Below are 20,375 nucleotides of genomic sequence, written 5' to 3'. Positions count from 1 at the left end.
AGCTACAGCTCCAATTAGACCCCTAGCCTGGGAACCTCCATGTGCCATGGGTGTGGCTCTAAAAAGACAAAAGACAAAAAACAAGAAAAAACAAAAAAAGCCATGGAAACAACCTAAATGTCCATCAACAGCTGAATGGATTAAGAAGATGTACATATACACCATGGAATACTACTCAGTCATAAATAGAACAGAATAATGCCATTTGCAGCAACTTGGATGCAACTAGAGAATCTCATACTAACTGAAGTTAGAAAGAGAAAGACAAATCCCATATGATATCACTTAGATGTGGAGTTTAAAATATGGCACAGATGAACTGCTCTACAAAACAGAAACACTCACAGACATGGAGAACAGACCGGTGGTTGCCAAGGGGGAGGGGGAGGGAGTGGGATGGACTGGGAGTGTAGAGTTAGTAGGTGCAAACTATTACATTTAAAATGACTAAGCAATGAAGTGCTGCTGTATATAAGCGCAGGGAATTATATCCAATCACTTGTGATAGAACATGGTAGAAGTTAATATGAGAAAAAGAATGTGTATATATATGTATGACTGGGTCACTTTGCTGTATAGCAGAAATTGACAGAAAATTTTAAATCGATGATAATTAAGTTTTTTAAAGGTGGCTTGTAAGTATTGAGGGAATTTTTTTTTTTTCCCGGCTTTAAGGGAACAAAATTATCAATTTGGAATTTGACTTCTCAGGACAAATAGAAATCCTACGTCTTTTTCATAAACTGTGGAAGGAAGGGTTTAGTCATCTAGACAGGTGACCTTGATTTGTTCCATCTTCCAGAATCCCAGTTTGAATTCAGTCTCTTGTGACTGATGGGTTTGACACAGTTGTGCATGATTCACAGCTGAAACTTTGGAATGAAAACTATGAGGTCCCTGTGTTTTATGTGTTTGTATGTGTCTATATGTGTGTTGTGGATGTATGGCATTGCCAAAATTAATTTATAAAAGAGCTCTGTTTAACTGGCTTAAAGGAAATTAAGCACTTATATAAATTCTCAGAATGCAGAAGGTAACTGGCCAGAATTGATTTTAGATTCACATGAACTGGGAAATATTCAGTATTAAATTAGTACCTGGTATTGAAGTTCGTTGATATAATTATTATTATTATTATTATTATTATTATTATTATTATTTTGTCTTTTTAGGGCCTCACCCGTGGCATATGGAGTTTCCCAAGCTGGGGATCAAATTGGAGCTGAAGCCACTGGCCTAGCCACAGCCACAGCAACACAGGATCCAAGCCACATCTGTAACCTACACCATAGCTCATGGCAACACTAGATCCTTAACCCACTGAGCGAGGCCAGGGATCAAACCTGCATCCTCATGGATGCTAGTCCAATTCGTTTCCACTGAGCCAGACAGGAACTCCTCTGTTGATCTAATTTATATAGATATGTCTTTATAGAGTCATCGATATTAAATATAATACCTTTATTGTCCGTAGGTTATACTAGAGGTTAAATAAGACCTGTTGCAAATATGTTAGCAAGAAAAATAATTTGTTATGATGAAATTTGTGTAAGTAAATTAAATGTAAATGAAGTAAGAGCTTTTGGGTGAACTTTTAAGGAATAATTGTTTTAGGAATGTGTACTTAAGAATGATCTCTCCTGGAGTTCTCATCACGGTGTAGTGGAAACGAATCTGACTAGCATCCATGAGGATGCAGGTTTTTTTTTTTTTTTTTTTTTTTTTGTCTTTTTGTTATTTCTTTGGGCCGCTTCCGCGGCATATGGAGGTTCCCAGGCTAGGGGTCGAATCAGAGCTGTAGCCGCTGGCCTACTCCAGAGCCACAGCAACGCGGGATCCGAGTCGCATCTGCAACCTACACCACAGCTCACGTGCAATGCCGGATTGTTAACCCACTGAGCAAGGGCAGGGACTGAACCCGCAACCTCATGGTTCCTAGTTGGATTCGTTTCTGTTGTGCCATGATGGGAACTCCTGGTATTGCATTTTATTAATGGAAAGGAAAGTAAGTTGGTCTTATATCTTGTTATTTTGGATGGAAAAAGTAAGCTAGTGAAAAATTTGGTTTTGGTCTCTGTTAAGGGGGGGTGTTTTTGAAATGCTGCTTTTGGTAACAGGTTGTGTTAATTTCTTTGCCTTTTAAGTAATTTGTATTTGCTTTTGAAATCTTTTACTTTGGTTGAGTGAATAAGTATTATTTAGCAATAATCTATGAGTCTATTTGACCAATAAACCACGATTCTATATAAACTTTTCTTTATATTTTTAACCAATTTCCTCAGTGTTAAATTCTAGTGAAAGTTCTTCTGACCTCCAGCTAACTTTGGGATACTTCAGAGAGCCCTGGAGGTGTCTCTGAAAAATTATTGAACCAGTATTATTTGGTAGATTAAATTACAGGGAAAACATTGTCAAATAAAAGCTAAAAACAACAAAATCTGTAACGGTTATTGCACATGTAGGTAAAGTGCATCCCACTTTAAAAAAAAAAATTAACCCCTCATTGTCAGGTTTTTGATGCCCATGTACCATGGCAACCGTGTGCTCCTAAATCACAGAAGTTAAGACAGGTAAACAATAGCTGTGAGTTAAACAATCAGGACCATAGGAAATCCAAGACAGCTGCTTGGTTCTTCCCAGCTACCTGGAAACCCCAGTAATGAAGAAGAAGCGGTTAGAAATTGTGTTTTCCATTTGGGGTATACTTTATAAAATCTTAATTTGGCTATATTTTGTTAAAACGAGGGTAACGTTGGGGGGTTTGGGGTGGAAATGCTATAAAATTAGGTTGCAATGATTGTTGTACAACTATAAATGTAATTAAATTCATTAAAAACATTCCAAATTAAAAAAAAATTAAAGATAGAATTCATACTGAACCCACTCTCATTCTAGAGAAAGTAATAGTTATCCATGGATGTATGGGAAAAAAAAGCACTAACCATCTCACTGAGAAAAGCATTTACAATAAATATTTTTGAATAATATTTTATCATAATGTTAAAAAAGGGTAATTTTGAAGAAAAATATTGTTTCAATTTATATTAAATTCTAGTTTGGTTTACTGAGGTTAGGGTTTACTGTCTAAAACTCACCTCCCAAGTAGTTTTTGCTGCTATGTTACATTATTGTAAAGTTTGAATTATTAAGAAAATATTCTAAGCTCATTTTTGAAGCTGATTGCTATAATCTATTTTGGGTGAGGCTCAGATACCCCATGATAACCAGAGAATTATACATACTTGGAAAAGTATCATCTAAAAGACTGTTGCCAACCTAGATAAAAGGTTCCTTATCAGGCATTCCTAAGTGCCTCATGCACAAGGAGACTGAAGAAACTTAACTCTTAAATTTATATTTCTCTCTGGAGAAGGGACTCTGCATTGGACCAGTCCATAGAGAGAACTACTGATTTCAAAGTGATCTTAAAAGAAGGCTCTAATACAGATGTGATAAATTCATTTGAGTAATAAAAAAAATGAAAAAAAAAAGGAGGTTCTAATAAGAAAAAAGGCACTCCCATGCCAGGACAAAAATAAGACAACATAAGCAGTAAACAGCTGTCCCAAGAATGCCAGACCTGACCCATATGGTTATTTCTTTTCTGCTAGTTTTATTTGGTTTTGTTTTGTCTTATTTTATTTTATGCTATTTTTGTCTTCAGGGCCACTCCTGTGGCATATGGAAGTTCCCAGGTTAGGGGTCCAATCAGAGCTACAGCGCTGGCCTACACCACAGTCACAGCAACACTAGATTTGAGCTGCATCTGTGACCTACACCACAGCTCATGGTAATGCTGGATCCTTAACCCACTGAGCCGGTCGGGAATTGAACCTGTGTCCTCATGGATGCTAGTCTGGTTTGTTACCCCTGAGCCACAAGGGGAACACCCTGGTTTATTTTGTTTGTACACATGATCATGTTTTCCTGTCGAGGGCACAATCCTATGTGAACTTTAGAGATGAAGCCATAAATGTTTTCTTCTAAAATTGCTCACGTTGAGTGTTTGAGAGGTTAAGGGTGGGACTAGACTGGAGGTGGGAGAAAATCTGAGCAGACGGACCGGGAGATGGGAGCCGTGGCATCTGGAGGCCAAGGGAGCAGCTGGAGGAGCAGGAAAGGATGGGGCACCAGGAAGGTTTAGAAGAGGAAGTTGGGGGAATCAGGGAGAGGAGCTCACAGAACCTCCACCGTGTAGCTCACACTGCAAAGGGGGTTTGGGGAGGAGTGGGGGACGTTATTTAAGTGAATTTGGTTTTTAAGGTCTTTTTTTTTTTTTTTGTAAATGAGGAATTACATTTTGAAAACTTGCAAACTTGCAAAACTTCCCTGGTCTAATTGTTTTTTTACATTGTCGTACAACAATAGGGCTTCCTCAGGCTTGGACTAAAAGACTTTGGAAGGTGCTCCGAGGTGGAAGTGTAGACACAGCCCAGGCTCCTTTTTTCTGGCTAGTCTCCTGAGACTGCTGGGGGGAATGTCACTGGCTCGCACTACAGGTCTGCTTTTACTGACACGGCTACTGCTGCTAGAACCCGGGAAGACACTGCGCTGTGAGTGTCCTGGGATCTGGAGACCTGGCTGGGGGGCGGGGGAAGGGCTCCTGGCAGGTGGTTGCCTGTCCACCTGTTCTTAGGAGGACAGTTACGTTTAGCTGGACTGGATGTCCAGGATGTTAGCCAGTGTGTGGGGACCCAGGCTAAAGAGTAGCCCCTGGTCCTGTGCTCGTGTGACAGCTCTCCCTGTCCTGACAAGTGCCACCTTCTACTCCAGGAAGCCTTTCCTGAGTACGTGGACCCCATTAGGAATGTATCATGGATGCTATGGTGGCTTCCTTCCTGTTGAAAGTCCGGTTTATTCACATAGATTTTAAGTCCCTGGAGGACAGACAATGTCCTGTATTTTTGCCAGCTTAGAAACTGGCACCCAATACAAAAAGAAGGCAGATAAATCCTCCTTGTAACAGTATTGGGACCTGAGGGATCATGGTGGCCTCCCAGCCTCTCCCTAAACCTGAGACCGTTAAAGGGGGGGCAGGACAGAGGCCACAGCAGCCACAGGGGGACCCCGCATGGAGACCCCACCTCTGCAGCCAGGCCCTTCAGGGGGGTCTCGGGGACACACCTGTGCTTTTGTCTCACAGATGCTCACTCGCTCTGCCTCGACTTCGCTGTCACATCTCAGTCCAGACCCGGACAGCCCTGGTGTGAAGTCCAGGGCTCAATGGACACAAAGCCTCTCCTCCAGTATGACAGTGACAGCAACCAGGTCACAGCTTCGGGCCCCCTGGGGGAGGAGGTAAATGGCACCAAAGCATGGAGAGACTTGACTGGAACCCTGGGAGGAGTGGGCCGAGAGCTCAGGATGGTCCTGCATGTGGTCAACCTGGGGACAGAGAAGACCACGGGTGAGTATGGGGAGGGGGTGGGGGACTGGGGACAGTGAGCAAGGGAGGGGAGCACAGAGCCCATGTGGGGAAGGGATGTGGTGGGGAAGAATGGGACACGGGTCCCACCTCAGAGCCCCGGGGACCTGCTGGGCAGGACAGGGCAGGTCACAGGCCCCGAGACTGCAGACACATGAGCCCTGGGGGAGGAGGGACCCTGGGGTCGGGATGACTCTGTGTGTGGGGTCGCAGGTGCTCCCCGGCTGCAGGCCAAGCTGTGCTGTCAGCTTGAAGCAGAGCGAGTCACCGCTGCCTCCTGGCACTTCAGCCTCGATGGGCAGACGGCCCTCCTCCTTGACGCCATGGACATGAACTGGACAGTCGTGAATCCCGGAGCCACAGGGATCAAGGAGCAGTGGCAGAAGGACCAGGACCTGGCTGAGTATTTCAGGAAGCTCGCAGTGGGAGACTGTGGTCACTGGCTGAGGGACTTCCTAGGACACTGGGAGAATGTTCTGGAGCAGGAGCCCACAGGTAACGGAGCAGGTGTGAGGAGGTGGTAGGTCTCTTCCAAGGTCTAGTGCCTGCCCTCGTGTGGTGTGAGCACGTTTGTGGGTATAACTGAAAATATGGTGGATGGATGGATGCAGTTCCCATCGTGGCACAGCGGAAACGAATCCAACTAGGAACCGTGAAGTTTCAGGTTTGACCCCTGGCCTCACTCAGTTGGTTAAGGATGGGGCGTTGCCGTGAGCGGTGGTGTAGGTCACAGACATGGGTCAGATCTGGCGTTGCTGTGGCTGTGGTGTAGGCCGGCAGGTGTAACTCCAATTGGACCCCTCCCTGGGAACCGCATATGCCACAGGTGCAGCCCTAAAAAGCAGAGAGAAAACAGGATGGATGGACGGATGGATGGATGGATGGACAGAGTGACTGATTTCTTGGGGGGTCTTCCTGTCTGGAGTCAGTGAATTCATAGCACAGGATTTCCCAGCATCCTCCTTTCCAGCCCACCTCCCTCAGCACAGGAGCCCCCTTCTCCATTAAGCAGAGATCCTGGCCCCCTGCACTGCTACATGGTCCCCAAATCAACATGTGTCCTTGTGCTTCCCCGCCTTCTCTCCTTCCTCTTGCTCTGATCCTTTCACCAGCTTACGTGTCACTGACCGAAGCCCTCACCCCCCTTCAGACACAATTGAGCACCCCCAGTTCTGTCCTCCTCAAACGTCTCCCCACAGTGAACATGTCCACGAGAGCGTGATAATCAGACGGACGTCTGCTGTCCCCTCCGTGGACATATGAGCTCCGTGAGCACAGGGCACAAGCCCTGCTCATCCTTCTACTCAGTGTCTGCACAGAATGAGTCAGTACCTGTGGGGGGACATGCGCTGTGTGGGGACAGTAGGTGCTGAGGACAGTGACTTCTCAGGTTTGACAAGGATTTTGCTTTTCTCTTTGTTTTAGAACCACCGCTGGAGCCCTCAGATAACCAGCAGTTACCAGCATGGATCATCCCCCGCTCAGGCCTAACTGTCATTGTCGTCCTTGTCCTCGTCGTCATTGTCCTCATCATTGTCATCGTCATCAGGAGATGTGATGGGAGATAAGGTACCCCAGCAGGTGAGAAGCAGGCTGGCCTCCGGCTCCTGGGCAGCGCGTGTTCTGGGAAGGGCTTAGGAGACCTGAGCCCGGCTCTCACCCAAGCCCTGTGCACAGATCCTTCTCGACGTGGAGATGATGCGCTTCTGTGTCTTGAGCCCCACTCTGCACAGAGGGGCTGGGGGTTACTGGGCTCTTGGGGCAGAAGGGGCTGGGGAGGGGGGACAAGCCATGTATGCGCTCCTGGGGGGCGGGGGGCGGGATGGAAGAGCTGGAAATGGTGGGGTGAGATCTTATTCAGGATTTCCCCGGTCCTTTGATGGATACATCTTTTGTTCTCTGAGGGGAGCAAGATTTAGCTCCACAACTTTCCTAGTGATCTAACAGCCGATCCGTCATCGGATGTTTCTTCCTTGGACCATAAGAAGGTGGTCACGTTCAGCCGTCTCATGGTGTCAAAAACTGACCCTTGATGAGGGCATGACTTCCAGTCTAATATCCTCTCCTCTACTCAGAGGTGGGTTTACCAAGAAGCTAAAGAAGCTTAAGCGTCCGAACCCCTCGCTTTCCGTGGCTGCTGAGGGGCCCTTACCATGCACTGACCCAGTCATGTTGAAGACTTTGCAAAAGTGAGACATTTGCTCACAATTACTCAGGACTGCTGCTTTTACTCTCACTCTTTCTGTCACACTTCCCTGTGTGTTAGGTAGAATTGGAGCGTTTGTTGGCTTTTTCTTTTTTGTCTTTTGTCTTTTTTCTTTTTAGGGCCGTGCGCACAGCATATGGAGGTTCCCATGCTAGGGGTTCAAATCGGAGCTTCAGCTGACGGCCTACACCAGAGCCACAGCAACACCAGCTCTGAGCTTAGTCTGCAAACTACACCACAGGTCATGGCAAAGCCGGATCCTTAACCCACTGAGCGAGGCCAGGGATCGAACCTGCAACCTCATGGTTCCTTGTCAGATTCATTTCCTCTGCAGCCGGCAGAAAGTAAAGAAAGTTTATGATACAGGTGATTGGCAGTAGGGTGGCCTCTAGCCTAGAAAATGCTTTCTAGACACCTGGAAGAACTTTTTGCTCTGGCAGCTGGTCTTGGATTTCCAGAGGCAGGGCCAGGGGGGATGGTCAGGTTTTTTAAAAAGGCTCCCAGCCATCACCAGGGAGGTCTCATGGTCTTTGCTCAGGCTCCTCAGTCACACTTTGCTGCTGAAGCCGCTGCAGGACAGGAGGCACTTGGTGAGTGCTGAGTGTCTAAGGGCCAGGCTGGGGGCCTCGTCTGCATGCTCCTGGTTGCTGGGCCTTGGCATCTGGATGGACATGGGGGAGCTAAGAGCCCCCTGGGATGCGGGGTGAGAGGAAAGTGGGGAGATAGCACCGGGGAGCAGGAAAGAGCCTGGTGGAGGATTTGCTGCCCCCCACATTCCCTCTGCCCAGCCCCCACACCCCCTTCCTTTGGTGCCCCCCCCCACCTGTTGTGCCAGCAGGAGGTTGTGCCCTGGAGCTTTTTAGGGTGGAGGGCAAGGGACTGTGATGGCTCAGAGTCCCCAGGCTCCCTCCCTGGGAGCAGGGAGGACAACCAGTTCAGCCCCAGAGCAGGGTGAGGCATAAGCAGGTGAATGAATGCAAGTACCCAAAGCTGCACCTGCCACCAGGCAGTTATTTTAGGTGGTGATTCCCGAAGGCCAAGCTTAGGAAAAGGAGAGGGACACAGGGTGTCGGTTTCCACGCTGTCCCTGCCCATCTTTCGGTCCTTGGCAACCCTGATGCAGTGAGACTTGATTCCAGGCTGTAGGATCAAGGCCCAGAGAAGGGACGAGTCAGAGGGAGCAGGTCGCCCCTGTGGCCCCTGCCGCCGCGGGTCTCACACACGCTCGCCATCCTCCTGGCCCCACATTCCCACACTTCAGCCCCCACCGTCACACACACGCCCTCACCCTCCACGCATCCCTCCACACCCACGCTCCACCCTGACTGTCCAGCTCCACACACTCTGCACTCTTCACACACACACACACACACAGACACACACACACACACACACACACCCCTCTGATGTCACACACCAGTGGTGTTGCCCCCCACACGCCCAGCACACCCTCCCTGGTCTTCCCTCACACTCACATTCCTCCTCACGAATCAGTGTCACAGTGTCACACACAGACACACACCCCTCCTTTCTGCCCCCCTCCTCTCTGTGTGTCCAAATTTCTCTCTCCTTCATCTAAGCAGGTTTTCGCTCTTTTAATATCATATTAACATACACATAGCTAGAGTTATTGATCACGACCTAGCTCCTTTTTCTGCTAACACCTGATCTAAAGCCGTTTCATTCTCTAAAAAACTTCACGTTACAACAGGAGACCATATAGTTGCAACGGCCAGCTGCCACCAGACACTGCTATGAGAAGGGCTGGTGGGGAGTTCCCTGTTGGCTCAGCCGGTTAAGGACCTGGTGGGTCACTGCTGTGGCACGGGCTTGATCCCTGGCCTAGGAGCTTCCACATGCCATAGGTATGGCCAAAAAAAGAAAAAGGAATAAAATAAAGTAACCTTTCTGGTTAAAACACAAAAAACAAAACAAAAGGCTAGTGTCATCCCTGAGTCTGGCAGAGTCCAGGAAATTCAAGGTTTCAGCAATTTAGGAACATATCTGAAATCACATCCACACATCAGCCACTTGGTTTCACCTTGGAGGACTGAAGCACGGCTATTCCATTTTGACTTTCAAATGTCCTTTCCCTCCTCCGTGGCCAAAGCCGAGGTACAACCAATGATTGAGAGGCCACCAAACAGGCCACTCTGGTCAGCAGAGTTTCAGACAAAACAGGCAGAGCCCGAATGCCTTCCCCGCACCTCATTATGTGGAGACTTTCCCATGGTTTCCCCTTTTGATTGCAACTCGTCCGGTAGAACAAGGTATTTGTCCTTTGATGCCAGTGTGGTTGCTGCTGCCCTGGTTCATCATGTCCCCTAGTGCCAGGCCTCCTTTTCGTTGTTCGAGAACCATGTGCCTGGTTATCTATGTCGGGGACAACTAATCGGATATCATAACCAAACTGAGGAATGTTGATAGGGAGACATGCCATAAGTTCTGCAGTTGGTGAATTATACTGAACGGCAGCACAAACTCTGTACGCATGATTTTAGCAGTGGACTTAGGCAAGCAGCGTCACACAGTAGTTACACTCTGTGACAACCTCACGAGACAATATCTCTTCCTCTTGAACTTCAGGGCAAAAGAATGACTTACACGATGACTTTCCATTTTGATCGGGCCCGGTCACAGGTCATGGGGCATCTCATGGTCATCTAAAGATAGACTTCTGTGACTTCAGAAACAAACTTAGAGCGTCCTTGGAACAATTCAATTAAATTCTACAAGTATGTAATACACCAGCAAGGAGCTATCTGGGAGGCGAGTCTGAGACAGTAAATACGCACCTCAATTAACAAAGCTACAATTTAATGGCCACTGAAACAACATCTTTTTCTCTCTAAAATTACCCTCACTTTTACCAAATACAGCTAAACTAAGACTAACTTGTTTGCAAAATACATCTGTTTAATGCATAACACAGGCTCTTTTAACTTGTCTGTGCTGGAACTTTTCACAAGATGTTTCACACTGAACTTTTCAAAGACTCCCTAAGCCAGGAGAGCCTTGCCCAGGGCATGCCTCAGCTTCTGTCTGGGTGGATTTCTCTCCTCTAGAGGTCCCCAGAGTGTGAGGATCCAGGCTCTATTATTTCCCTGATGAGGCTGCTGTGTAACTATGGTACTTCCAGTTTCTGGAGGGATCAGATAGAAAGAAAAGGGAAATGTTTCAGTTCCACTTACAGAGGTGTCATTTATCAAATGGTTCTGTCATAAGTAGCTTGAGGAGAAGGGTTTGTTTCCTTTTTGTTAGGTTTGCCAAGAGAGGAACGTGCAAAGCCAAGTTGGTAAAGAAAGAAAGATTCATGAAGGCATCAGAGGGGCACGGGCTGAGGTCAAGATGGTGCCAGCCCTGACTGTGAGGAGGCGCCAGGCTTTTAAAGGATCTGTGGCAGGAATCGGTGGCTGGAGTTTATGACAAGGGAGCTGGAGACAGGAGCAATGAAGAAGGAGGAGGGGAAGGTCAAGGGAGGGGCAAGGGGTTGAGTCCCTGAGAGAGGGCAGTAAATGCTCAGGGGTGGTTAGTCTCTGCAGACCGTTGTTGTCCTGAGGGCATCGTTTCTGGCTGCCCAACTTGAGCATCTGCTTTCCGGGAGAGAGTGTCCACAGCAGGTCTCCACGGGGAACAGCCACATTTGGGGGATGGGGGAGTCTGTCTCCATCCTCCTGGGAACCTATGAGTTGTATCTGGAAAACTCAGATGAAAACCAGTAATGTTCCAGGCAAAACCCATAACAATTACAACCACTTTCACCAGTTCACTGGGTAACCAACCCTTTTAGCAGTTATATGAAGCTGTTAGGATCTCCATTGGGATTCCTTAATTTCCTACCAAGCTCAGCAGTGTGATCCGAAATTTATCAGGGAACGTGTCAAATGAAGAAACAGAAACAAAACCACACAATGTGAGAGCTGTGACTTAAGTTTTTTTTTTGGGGGGGGCGCTTACTGAGGACTATAGCCTGGGAGACAGCCTCACAGAGAGCTCTGAGGAACTGCTCTGAAGCGGTGTCGGGGGGCGAAGTCAGCATCTGTGTGATTTTGGGGAAGCAGGTACATGCCATCAAGGACACATCCTGGTGCAAGGTTGCTCTAGTCAGGAGAAGCAGATGTCTCTGTTAATGACTTCAGTGCTTTTCTAGGCATGAGAAGATGGAAGAAACGGGGTTCATAACACTTGCTCCTGAATAATATGTAACCATCAGAAGGCCCCTTCTCCCAATTTTCCCCAGAGCACAGAGAGTCTCATGCCTGACCTCTGCCTTGAACTTCTTTCAGGGTGTGTTGGAGCTCCGCAATGGAAATGACCAGTGATCTAGTCCTTGGAGAGCCAGATGGCAAGGAACATTCTTTGGTCTGCAGTGCCCCCTCCTGGCCATAAGCGCAACCACAGTTTGTGAGGCATCTCCTGACCATTTTGGTCCCTGGGGCTAGGCATGCTCCTTCCTAGATGAGGCAAGGATTTTACTGAGAGGCCACGCAAGGTGCTCTTACTGGACTAGGCCCTATTAACAGTAGCCAAAGACACTGTAAACCAGCTATCATGGAAAAAAATAAAAATCATTATATATCTTAAAAAACAACAACAACAAAAACCCTGCAGCCAGACGTCTCTGGACCACCTGTCTTACTAGTCTGTTATGGTCCAGGGAAAGACTTCCTCTTGCTTCTTCCCAAATCTAGAGTTACACTATTACAATCACTGATCTTATACAGAACTATGCATTTGGTCAGCTGCTTCAAGTCACCTGGTCATCATTTTATCAGAGGCTCAGTCATACAGTGGGTAAAGCAAGAAAGCACAATCTTGTAAAACAGGCAGAATCCATGCAGTATAGCTGTTGCCAGAATTAGGCCTCTGTCTGCTGGTGCCGAATTGAAACGCAGAGACAGATTTTTGGGAAAAACTAAAAAAATAGCTTTATCACTTTGCTAGGCAAAGGAGGGTCACAGAAGGCTAATGCCTTAAGGACTGGACTGTGCCCCCCCCTTCCTTAGAAAGAATTGCAAGGAGTTTTATAGTAAAAAAGAGAAAAACAGGTTTTCAGAGAGGAATCAGGATTGGGGCAGACGTGCATTCTTCTTTCCTCTTTCTTTCTTTCTTTCTTTCTTTCTTTCTTTTTTTCTCTTTCTTTCTTTCCCTTCCTTCCTTCCTTCCTTTCTTTCTTTCTTTCTTTCCCTCCCTCCCTCCCTCTCTCTCTCTCTCTCTCTCTTTCTTTCTTTCTTTCTTTCTTTCTTTTCGTCTCTTTAGACCTGCAACATGCATTCTTCTTTCTTTCTTTTCTTTCTTTCTTTCTTTCTTTCCGTCTTTTTAGACCTGCAACATGCATCCTTCTTTCTTTGGAGGAATCTTCGTCCTCAGAGCTGTCGTCAGCAGATCTCTGCTTGATCCTGATGGCTGCCTTCTGGGTTACTGCCCAGAAGAACAATACCTGTGAAAAGGGCATAGTGATCAGAGATTAGAACAAACTAGCAAAGTTTCTGAAAAGCGCCATGTGCTAATAATCTTTAATTCACAGGCAATTGTGCTCAGGGTGCCTAATCTTTAGCTTAGGGGTGATTGTGTTTAGAGTTCAGTTAAGCCAGGGAAGGAGTTCCCATCATGGCTCAGTGGTTAACGCATCCGACTAGGAACCATGAGGTTGCCGGTTCGATCCCTGGCCTTGCTCAGTGGGTTAAGGATCTGGCATTGCCGTGAGCTGTGGTGTGGGTTGCAGATGTGGCTCGGATCCCACATTGCTGTGGCTCTGGTGTAGGCCAGCGGCTACAGCTCCGATTCAACCCCTAGCCTGGGAACCTCCATATGCCGCAGGAGCAGCCCAAGAAATGCAAAAAGACAAAAGAAAAAAAAACAGCAAAAAGAAAAAAAAGAAAAAAAAAGCCAGGGAGAAGGCCAAGGAAGGGTTCTAATCCATTCATTTTTAAGTATTCATGTCAAAAAGAAGCATGAGGAATATACCTTTTCTCTTAGGTGTATAAGATGCCTATATTAGTATGCATATCCCTTGCGAGAGAACCAGGATCCTGCCCCCAAGGCTGCACTCTTGTTGCTTGACTGTTCCTCCCTCGTCTTTGCCTCCCCTTCCTGCTCTGACAGCAACTGCCTCAACCTGCTCCTAGGAACTCAGGGAAGGCTATGGTGGCTGAAGAGGCCCATTTCCTAAGAACAAGAAATGGGGGACACAGGAAGGCTTTGGCACCCAGGAGCCCCACAGGGCCAGGTCTGGTTTCATAGCTCGTAGTACTAGAAAGGTCATAAGTAAGCACTTAAGCTAAGGACTTCCATTACATGTGGCCCGGTCAGTGTATCCTCGGGAGGTCTGACTTAGGTCTGTTCTGTATCACTGCTTATCTTGAAGGGAAGGGATGCAAGGGCACGGTTGGCAAGGCTTCAGTCAGATTTCCTAGTGTTATTAGGCTCATCATCCTTGGTGTGGCTGAACAGTTTCCAGCATGGGGGGGTGGGGGGTGGTACACCTAAGCCACCATAGCCCTGTGTTAGCCACATAAATCCATTCCACAGCTGAGGGAGGTTATATTCTTTGACTGAAATGCTGCTTGTTGCTCTGAGCTTGATAAAAGAAAATTCCTATTCTTGGTCATGGTCAGAGCAAGTATGATTGGCGGGCCCAGTGAGGGAGTCCCAAGTAGCACTAGCAAGAGCTGCCCAAACAGAACCATAATTTTTTCTTCCTGAATAAATTTCCTAAGGGCCATCCAATTATAACCTCGGTGTGGAGAAATCCGCCAAAGTAACCCAGAAGTATTGGAGATAGGTAACTGACCATAAACCCGATAACCTCGATGAATTTTAAAATCTTAATTAAATTTGAAATTAATGTTAGAATCTGTACAAGATTGTACTCCTGATAGGAAACAAACAAACACATGATTCATACACAAAAGTCTAAGAAATTAAGAAAGCACTTTGCATAAACAATCATCTGGGTCAGGTCTGGCATCTCGAGAGAGCTTTTTTTGACGTCCTTGTCTTCTCGTCCTGGCACGGGCATAGCTACTCCATTGTCTGAGCATTGTTTTAAGAAGGTGTTGAGGTCAACAGTCCTCTCTCTAGGCTGGTCCAGTGCGGTGGCCCAATATAAGTGGGAAAGAGTCATCCAAGAGTCAGTTCTTCTTGGTTTTGCTGGGCATGAGGTAATTATGAGTGTCTGGTAGGTGTCCTTCATTCTAGGTTGTAGGTAGTCTTTTATTTTATTTTATTTTTTGTTTTTTAGGGCTAAACCTGCGGCATGTTAAAATTTCCATGCTAGGGGTCTAATTGGAGTTACAGTTGCCAGCCTATGCCACAGCCACAGCAACATGGGACCTGAGCCACATCTGCGACCTCCAGTACAGCTCATGGCAATGCCGGATCCTTAACCTACTGAGCAAGGCCAGGGATTGAACCCATGACCTCGTGGATACTAGTCAGTTTTTTTTACCACTGAGCCAAAATAGGAACTCATAGATAGTCTTTTAAATGCTGTCTTTTCCTATATGCCTGATCTCCTGGTTGCAGGTCATGGGGCATCTGATTGCCATTCAAAAATCAATTACTGTGATAAGCTTCAGAATCAAGCTTAGAATGTCTTTTTAATAATTCAATTAAACTTTACAATAGGTAACAGAACTAAAAAGAGTACCATAGAGTATGTATTATTTTGGGTCTGGCATTTGCCTTTATAAGGCATCCTGTGTTTGTAGCAGTAGTTTATTCTTTATTTATTGCTTTGTAATGTTCCCTTTGTGAATATATCACACTTCATCCTTTTTGGTGTGTGTTGGGTACATGTGTATGTGTGAACGTGTCAGAATGCTAAAACATACATTAATCCACATGTTCATTCACTCAAGCTCTAGCCTCATGCGGTTGTGTCATGACCTCTGGCCAGTTAGCACAGTTGACTGTGGTTTCTGCATGAGGATTAGCCTGCCAGGTCTTTAAAGGAAAATTGTTACTTTTTGTTTTAATTCTCAGAACGTTCTGACACCAAATCTGTGGGTTTTAGAAACTCTGTGCCAAGAAGCAAGACAAGACCAAATATGTACTTATTATGTCACAAAACCACAACTGGCTTGTTTCAAAATACCACCAATTGGGTGGTTTCAACAAGCCTTCCTGAGGTTTTAACATATGAATTCAAGAGAACACAATGTGGTCAAAAAGGCATGTAGTGAGGTAATTGTACATGAAAATGAATGTGAACACATAAAATATATCTCATTAAGCCATCTAGGTATAACCCTAAATCATTTTCCTTTTAACAAAGTCATCAAAATGCCAATAAACGTTTGGATTCTATTTAATACAGAGGGAAGTGTGACGGAAAGAGTGAGAGTAAAAGCAGCAGTCCTGAGTGATTGTGAGCAAATGTCTCACTTTTGGAAAGTCTTCAACATGACTGGGTCAGTGCATGGTAAGGGCCCCTCAGCAGCCACGGAAAGCGAGGGGTTCGGACGCTTAAGCTTCTTTAGCTTCTTGGTAAACCCACCTCTGAGTAGAGGAGAGGATATTAGACTGGAAGTCATGCCCTCATCAAGGGTCAGTTTTTGACACCATGAGACGGCTGAACGTGATCACCTTCTTATGGTCCAAGGAAGAAACATCCGATGACAGATCGGCTGTTAGATCACTAGGAAAGTTGTGGAGCTAAATCATGCTCCCCTCAGAGAACAAAAGATGTATCCATCAAAGGACCAGGGAAATCCTGAATAAGATCTCACCCCACCATTTCCAGCTCTTCCATCCCGCCCCCCACCCCCCAGGAGCGCATACATGGCTTGTCCCCCCTCCCCAGCCCCTTCTGCCCCAAGAGCCCAGTAACCCCCAGCCCCTCTGTGCAGAGTGGGGCTCAAGACACAGAAGCACATCATCTCCGTGTCGAGAAGGATCCGAGCACAGGGCTTGGGTGAGAGTCGGGCTCAGGTCTCCTAAGCCCTTCCCAGAACACGCGCTGCCCAGGAGCTGGAGGCCAGCCTACTTCTCACCTGCTGGGGTACCTTATCTTCTATCACATCTCCTGATGACGACGACAATGATGAGGACAATGATGACGAGGACGAGGACGACAATGACAGTTAGGCCTGAGCGGGGGATGATCCATGCTGGTAACTGCTGGTTATCTGAGGGCTCCAGCGGTGGTTCTAAACAAAGAGAAAAGCAAAATCCTTGTCAAACCTGAGAAGTCACTGTCCTCAGCACCTACTGTCCCCACACAGCGCATGTCCCCCCACAGGTACTGACTCATTCTGTGCAGACACTGAGTAGAAGGATGAGCAGGGCTTGTGCCCTGTGCTCACGGAGCTCATATGTCCACGGAGGGGACAGCAGACGTCCGTCTGATTATCACGCTCTCGTGGACATGTTCACTGTGGGGAGACGTTTGGGGTGGGGGCTTTTTTTTAGGGCCACACCCTTGGTACTTGGAGATTCCCAGGCCAGAGGTCTAATCAGAGCTGTAGCTGCTGGCCTACACCACAGCCACAGCAACGCCAGGTCTGAGCCTCATCTGTGACCCACCACAGCTCATGCAACGCTGGATCCTTTACCTTCTGAGTGAGGCCAAGGAGCGAACCTGTGTCCTCATGGATACCAGTCAGGTCCATTACTGATGAGCCAGGGTGGGAAACCCATACTGTGAAGACACTTTTTAAAGAGGACAACACTAGGGGTGCTTAATTATGTCTGGGGAGGGTGAGGGCTTCAGAAGAAATAATATCTGAGCTGATTAAAGGATCGCTGCGGAGTTCCCGTGGTGGCGCAGTGGTTACCGAATCCGACTAGGAAACACGAGGTTGCGGGTTCGGTCCCTGCCCTTGCTCAGTGGGTTAACGATCCGGCGTTGCCGTGAGCTGTGGTGTAGCTTGCAGATGCGGCTCGGATCCCACGTTGCTGTGGCTCTGGCTTAGGCTGGTGGCTACAGCTCCAATTAGACCCCTAGCCTGGGAACCTCCATATGCCGGGGGAGCGGCCCAAAGAAATAGCAAAAAAAAGACAAAAAAAAAAAAAAAAAAAAAAAAAGGATCGCTGCAACAGAGGAGAGAAGGCCTGGAAGCACAGTGACTTGGGGACCATGTAGCAGTGCAGGGGGCCAGGATCTCTGCTTAATGGAGAAGGGGGCTCCTGTGCTGAGGGAGGTGGGCTGGAAAGGAGGATGCTGGGAAATTCTATGCTATGAATTCACTGACTCCAGACAGGAAGACCCCCAAGAAATCACTTTGTCCATCCACCCATCCATCCATCCATCATATTTTCAACTAAACCTACATAGGTGCTCACACCCACACGAGGGCAGGCACTAGACCTTGGAAGAGACCTACCACCTCCTCACACCTGCTCCGTTACCTGTGGGCTCCTGCTCCAGAACATTCTCCCAGTGTCCTAGGAATTCCCTCAGCCAGTGACCACAGTCTCCCACTGCGAGCTTCCTGAAATACTCTGCCAGGTCCTGGTCCTTCTGCCACTGCTCCTTGATCCCTGTAGCTCCGGGATTCACGACTGTCCAGTTCATGTCCATGGCGTCAAGGAGGAGGGCCGTCTGCCCATCGAGGCTGAAGTGCCAGGAGGCAGCGGTGACTCGCTCTGCTTCAAGCTGACAGCACAGCTTGGCCTGCAGCCGGGGAGGACCTGCGACCCCACACACAGAGTCATCCCGACCCCAGGGTCCCTCCTCCCCCAGGGCTCATGTGTCTGCAGTCTCGGGGCCTGTGACCTGCCCTGTCCTGCCCAGCAGGTCCCTGGGGCTCTGAGGTGGGACCCGTGTCCCATTCTTCCCCACCACATCCCTTCCCCACATGGGCTCTGTGCTCCCCTCCCTTGCTCACTGTCCCCAGCCCCCCACCCCCTCCCCATACTCACCCCTGGCCTCCTCTGTCCCCAGCTGGATGTCAGGCAGGACCGTCCTGAGATCTCGGCCCACTCCTCCCAGGGTTCCAGTCAAGTCGCTCCATGCTTTGGTGCCATTTACCTTCTTCCCCAGGGAGTCGGAAGCTGTGACCTGGTTGCTGTCACTGTCATACTGGAGGAGAGGCTTTGTGTCCATTGAGCCCTGGACTTCACACCAGGGCTGTCCGGGTCTGGACTGAGATGTGACAGCGAAGTCGAGGCAGAGCGAGTGAGCATCTGTGAGACAAAAGCACAGGTGTGTCCCCGGAGACCCCCCTGAAGGGCCTGGCTGCAGAGGTGAGGTGTCCACGTGGGGTCCCCCTGTGGCTGCTGTGGCCTCTGTCCTGCCCCCCCTTTAACGGCCTCAGGTTTAGGGAGATGCCAGGAGGCCACCATGATCCCTCAGGTCCCAATACTGTTGCAAGGAGGATTTATCTGCCTTCTTTTTGGTATTGGGTGCCAGTTTCTAAGCTGGCAAAAATCCAGGACATTGTCTGTCCTCCAGGGACTTAAAATCTATGTGAATAAACCGGACTTTCACCAGAAGGTGGAAATAAACACACCCCCACCCACACACACCATAGGACACACGCTACATTCATGTGTCCCACGTCATCAGGAAAGGCTTCCTGGAGTAGAAGGTGGCACCTGTCAGGACAGAGAATGCTGCCATATGAGCACAGGATAAGGATGCTTTAGGCTGGGTCCCAACACACTGAGTGTAAGTAACGTCCTGGGCTAAACCATCATCCTAAGAGCAGGTGGACAGGCACCACCTGCGTGGAGCCCTTTCCCTCCCCCTTGCAGTCCCCACTCCCCCGTCCTCCCCTCCCAGCCTCCCCTTTCCAGTCAGGACTCCAGATCCCAGGACACTCACAGCCCATAGTCTTCCCGGGTTCCAGCAGGAACAGTGTCAGCAAAAGAAGGCCTGTCATGTGAGTCAGTGGCACTCCTCCCAGCACTCTTAGGAGCCTGAAAACAGAGCCTGGCCTGTGTCTATACCTCCACCACGGAGCACCTTCCAAAGTCTTCAGTCCAAGACTGGGGAAGCCCTATCGTAAAACAATGCAAAGAACGGTTATCCCAAGGGAGTAATTTTCAAGTATTCAAACTCTAATGACTTTTTTTTTTTTTTTTTTTTTTTTTTTGTCTTTTTGCCTTTTCTAGGGCAGCTCCGCGACATATGGAAGTTCCCAGGCTAGGGGTCTAGTCAGAGCTGTAGCCACTGGCCTATGCCAGAGCCACAGCAACGTGGGATCCGAGCCGCGTCTGCGACCTACACCACAGCTCCCGGCAACACCAGATCCTTAACCCACTTAGCAAGACCAGGAATCGAAGCCACAACCTCATGGTTCCTGGTCAGATTCATTAACTGCTGAGCCACGACGGGAACTCCTCTAATTACTCATTTTTTAAAAGACAAATTTACTTCGAATAACCTTTCTCGTGCCTCCTCCCACCCCGAAAGAAAAAAAAAAAAGACCCCAAAGTCTTTTTGTGGTGTGAACAGAACTGTTTTGGCTCCTGCGAGCTCCTCTGCCCTCAATCCACTGCCAGCTTCCCCTCCCGCCTTCCTTCCACCTTCCTCTGCCTCCTCCCTGCCTCTTTGCGCCCTTTCCCCTCAGCCCCTCCGTGTTCCCATCTTCCTCCCACTCCTACCCTCTTCCTCTTTCTCTTGAATACTTCAGATTCGTGCTCTCACCAACGACACCCCTGCGCTAATCAAACTAGCTGCAGGCAGACCGCACCTGGCCTGTCCTCAGAGGGGGGTGTCCAAGACCCCGCAAGCCTGTTGGAGGCAGGACTCAAGAAAAGCCCGGGAGGTGATTACCCCTGCTCACCTGCATGTCG

At 48.1% G+C, this 20,375-nt stretch overlaps 2 protein-coding genes across 2 annotated transcripts in view; one reads left to right on the top strand and one right to left on the bottom strand.

Annotated features, from left to right (window-relative positions):
* Positions 4,413-7,164, top strand: LOC100521998 (NKG2D ligand 4-like). The gene is made up of 4 exons (XM_013992491.2): positions 4,413-4,553; positions 5,144-5,407; positions 5,639-5,920; positions 6,851-7,164. Exons 1-4 carry the CDS (start codon positions 4,478-4,480, stop codon positions 6,991-6,993), a joined length of 765 nt encoding a protein of 254 aa, XP_013847945.1. The 5' UTR covers positions 4,413-4,477; the 3' UTR covers positions 6,994-7,164.
* Positions 12,855-20,375, bottom strand: part of LOC100521647 (NKG2D ligand 4-like) — a 29,047-nt gene continuing 21,526 nt past the window's right edge. Inside the window, exons 3-6 of the mRNA XM_021086846.1 lie at positions 18,498-18,761; positions 17,985-18,266; positions 16,628-16,783; positions 12,855-13,071 (exon numbers count right to left, since the gene is read on the bottom strand). Coding sequence (XP_020942505.1) covers positions 16,641-16,783; positions 17,985-18,266; positions 18,498-18,761 — 689 coding nt within the window. The 3' untranslated portion in view covers positions 12,855-13,071; positions 16,628-16,640. The remainder of the gene's footprint in view (positions 13,072-16,627; positions 16,784-17,984; positions 18,267-18,497; positions 18,762-20,375) is intronic.

This window comes from Sus scrofa, chromosome 1 (genome assembly GCF_000003025.6).
Source record: "Sus scrofa isolate TJ Tabasco breed Duroc chromosome 1, Sscrofa11.1, whole genome shotgun sequence".
NCBI lineage: Eukaryota > Metazoa > Chordata > Mammalia > Artiodactyla > Suidae > Sus > Sus scrofa.
This window is presented reverse-complemented; position numbering and strand designations above follow the sequence as displayed.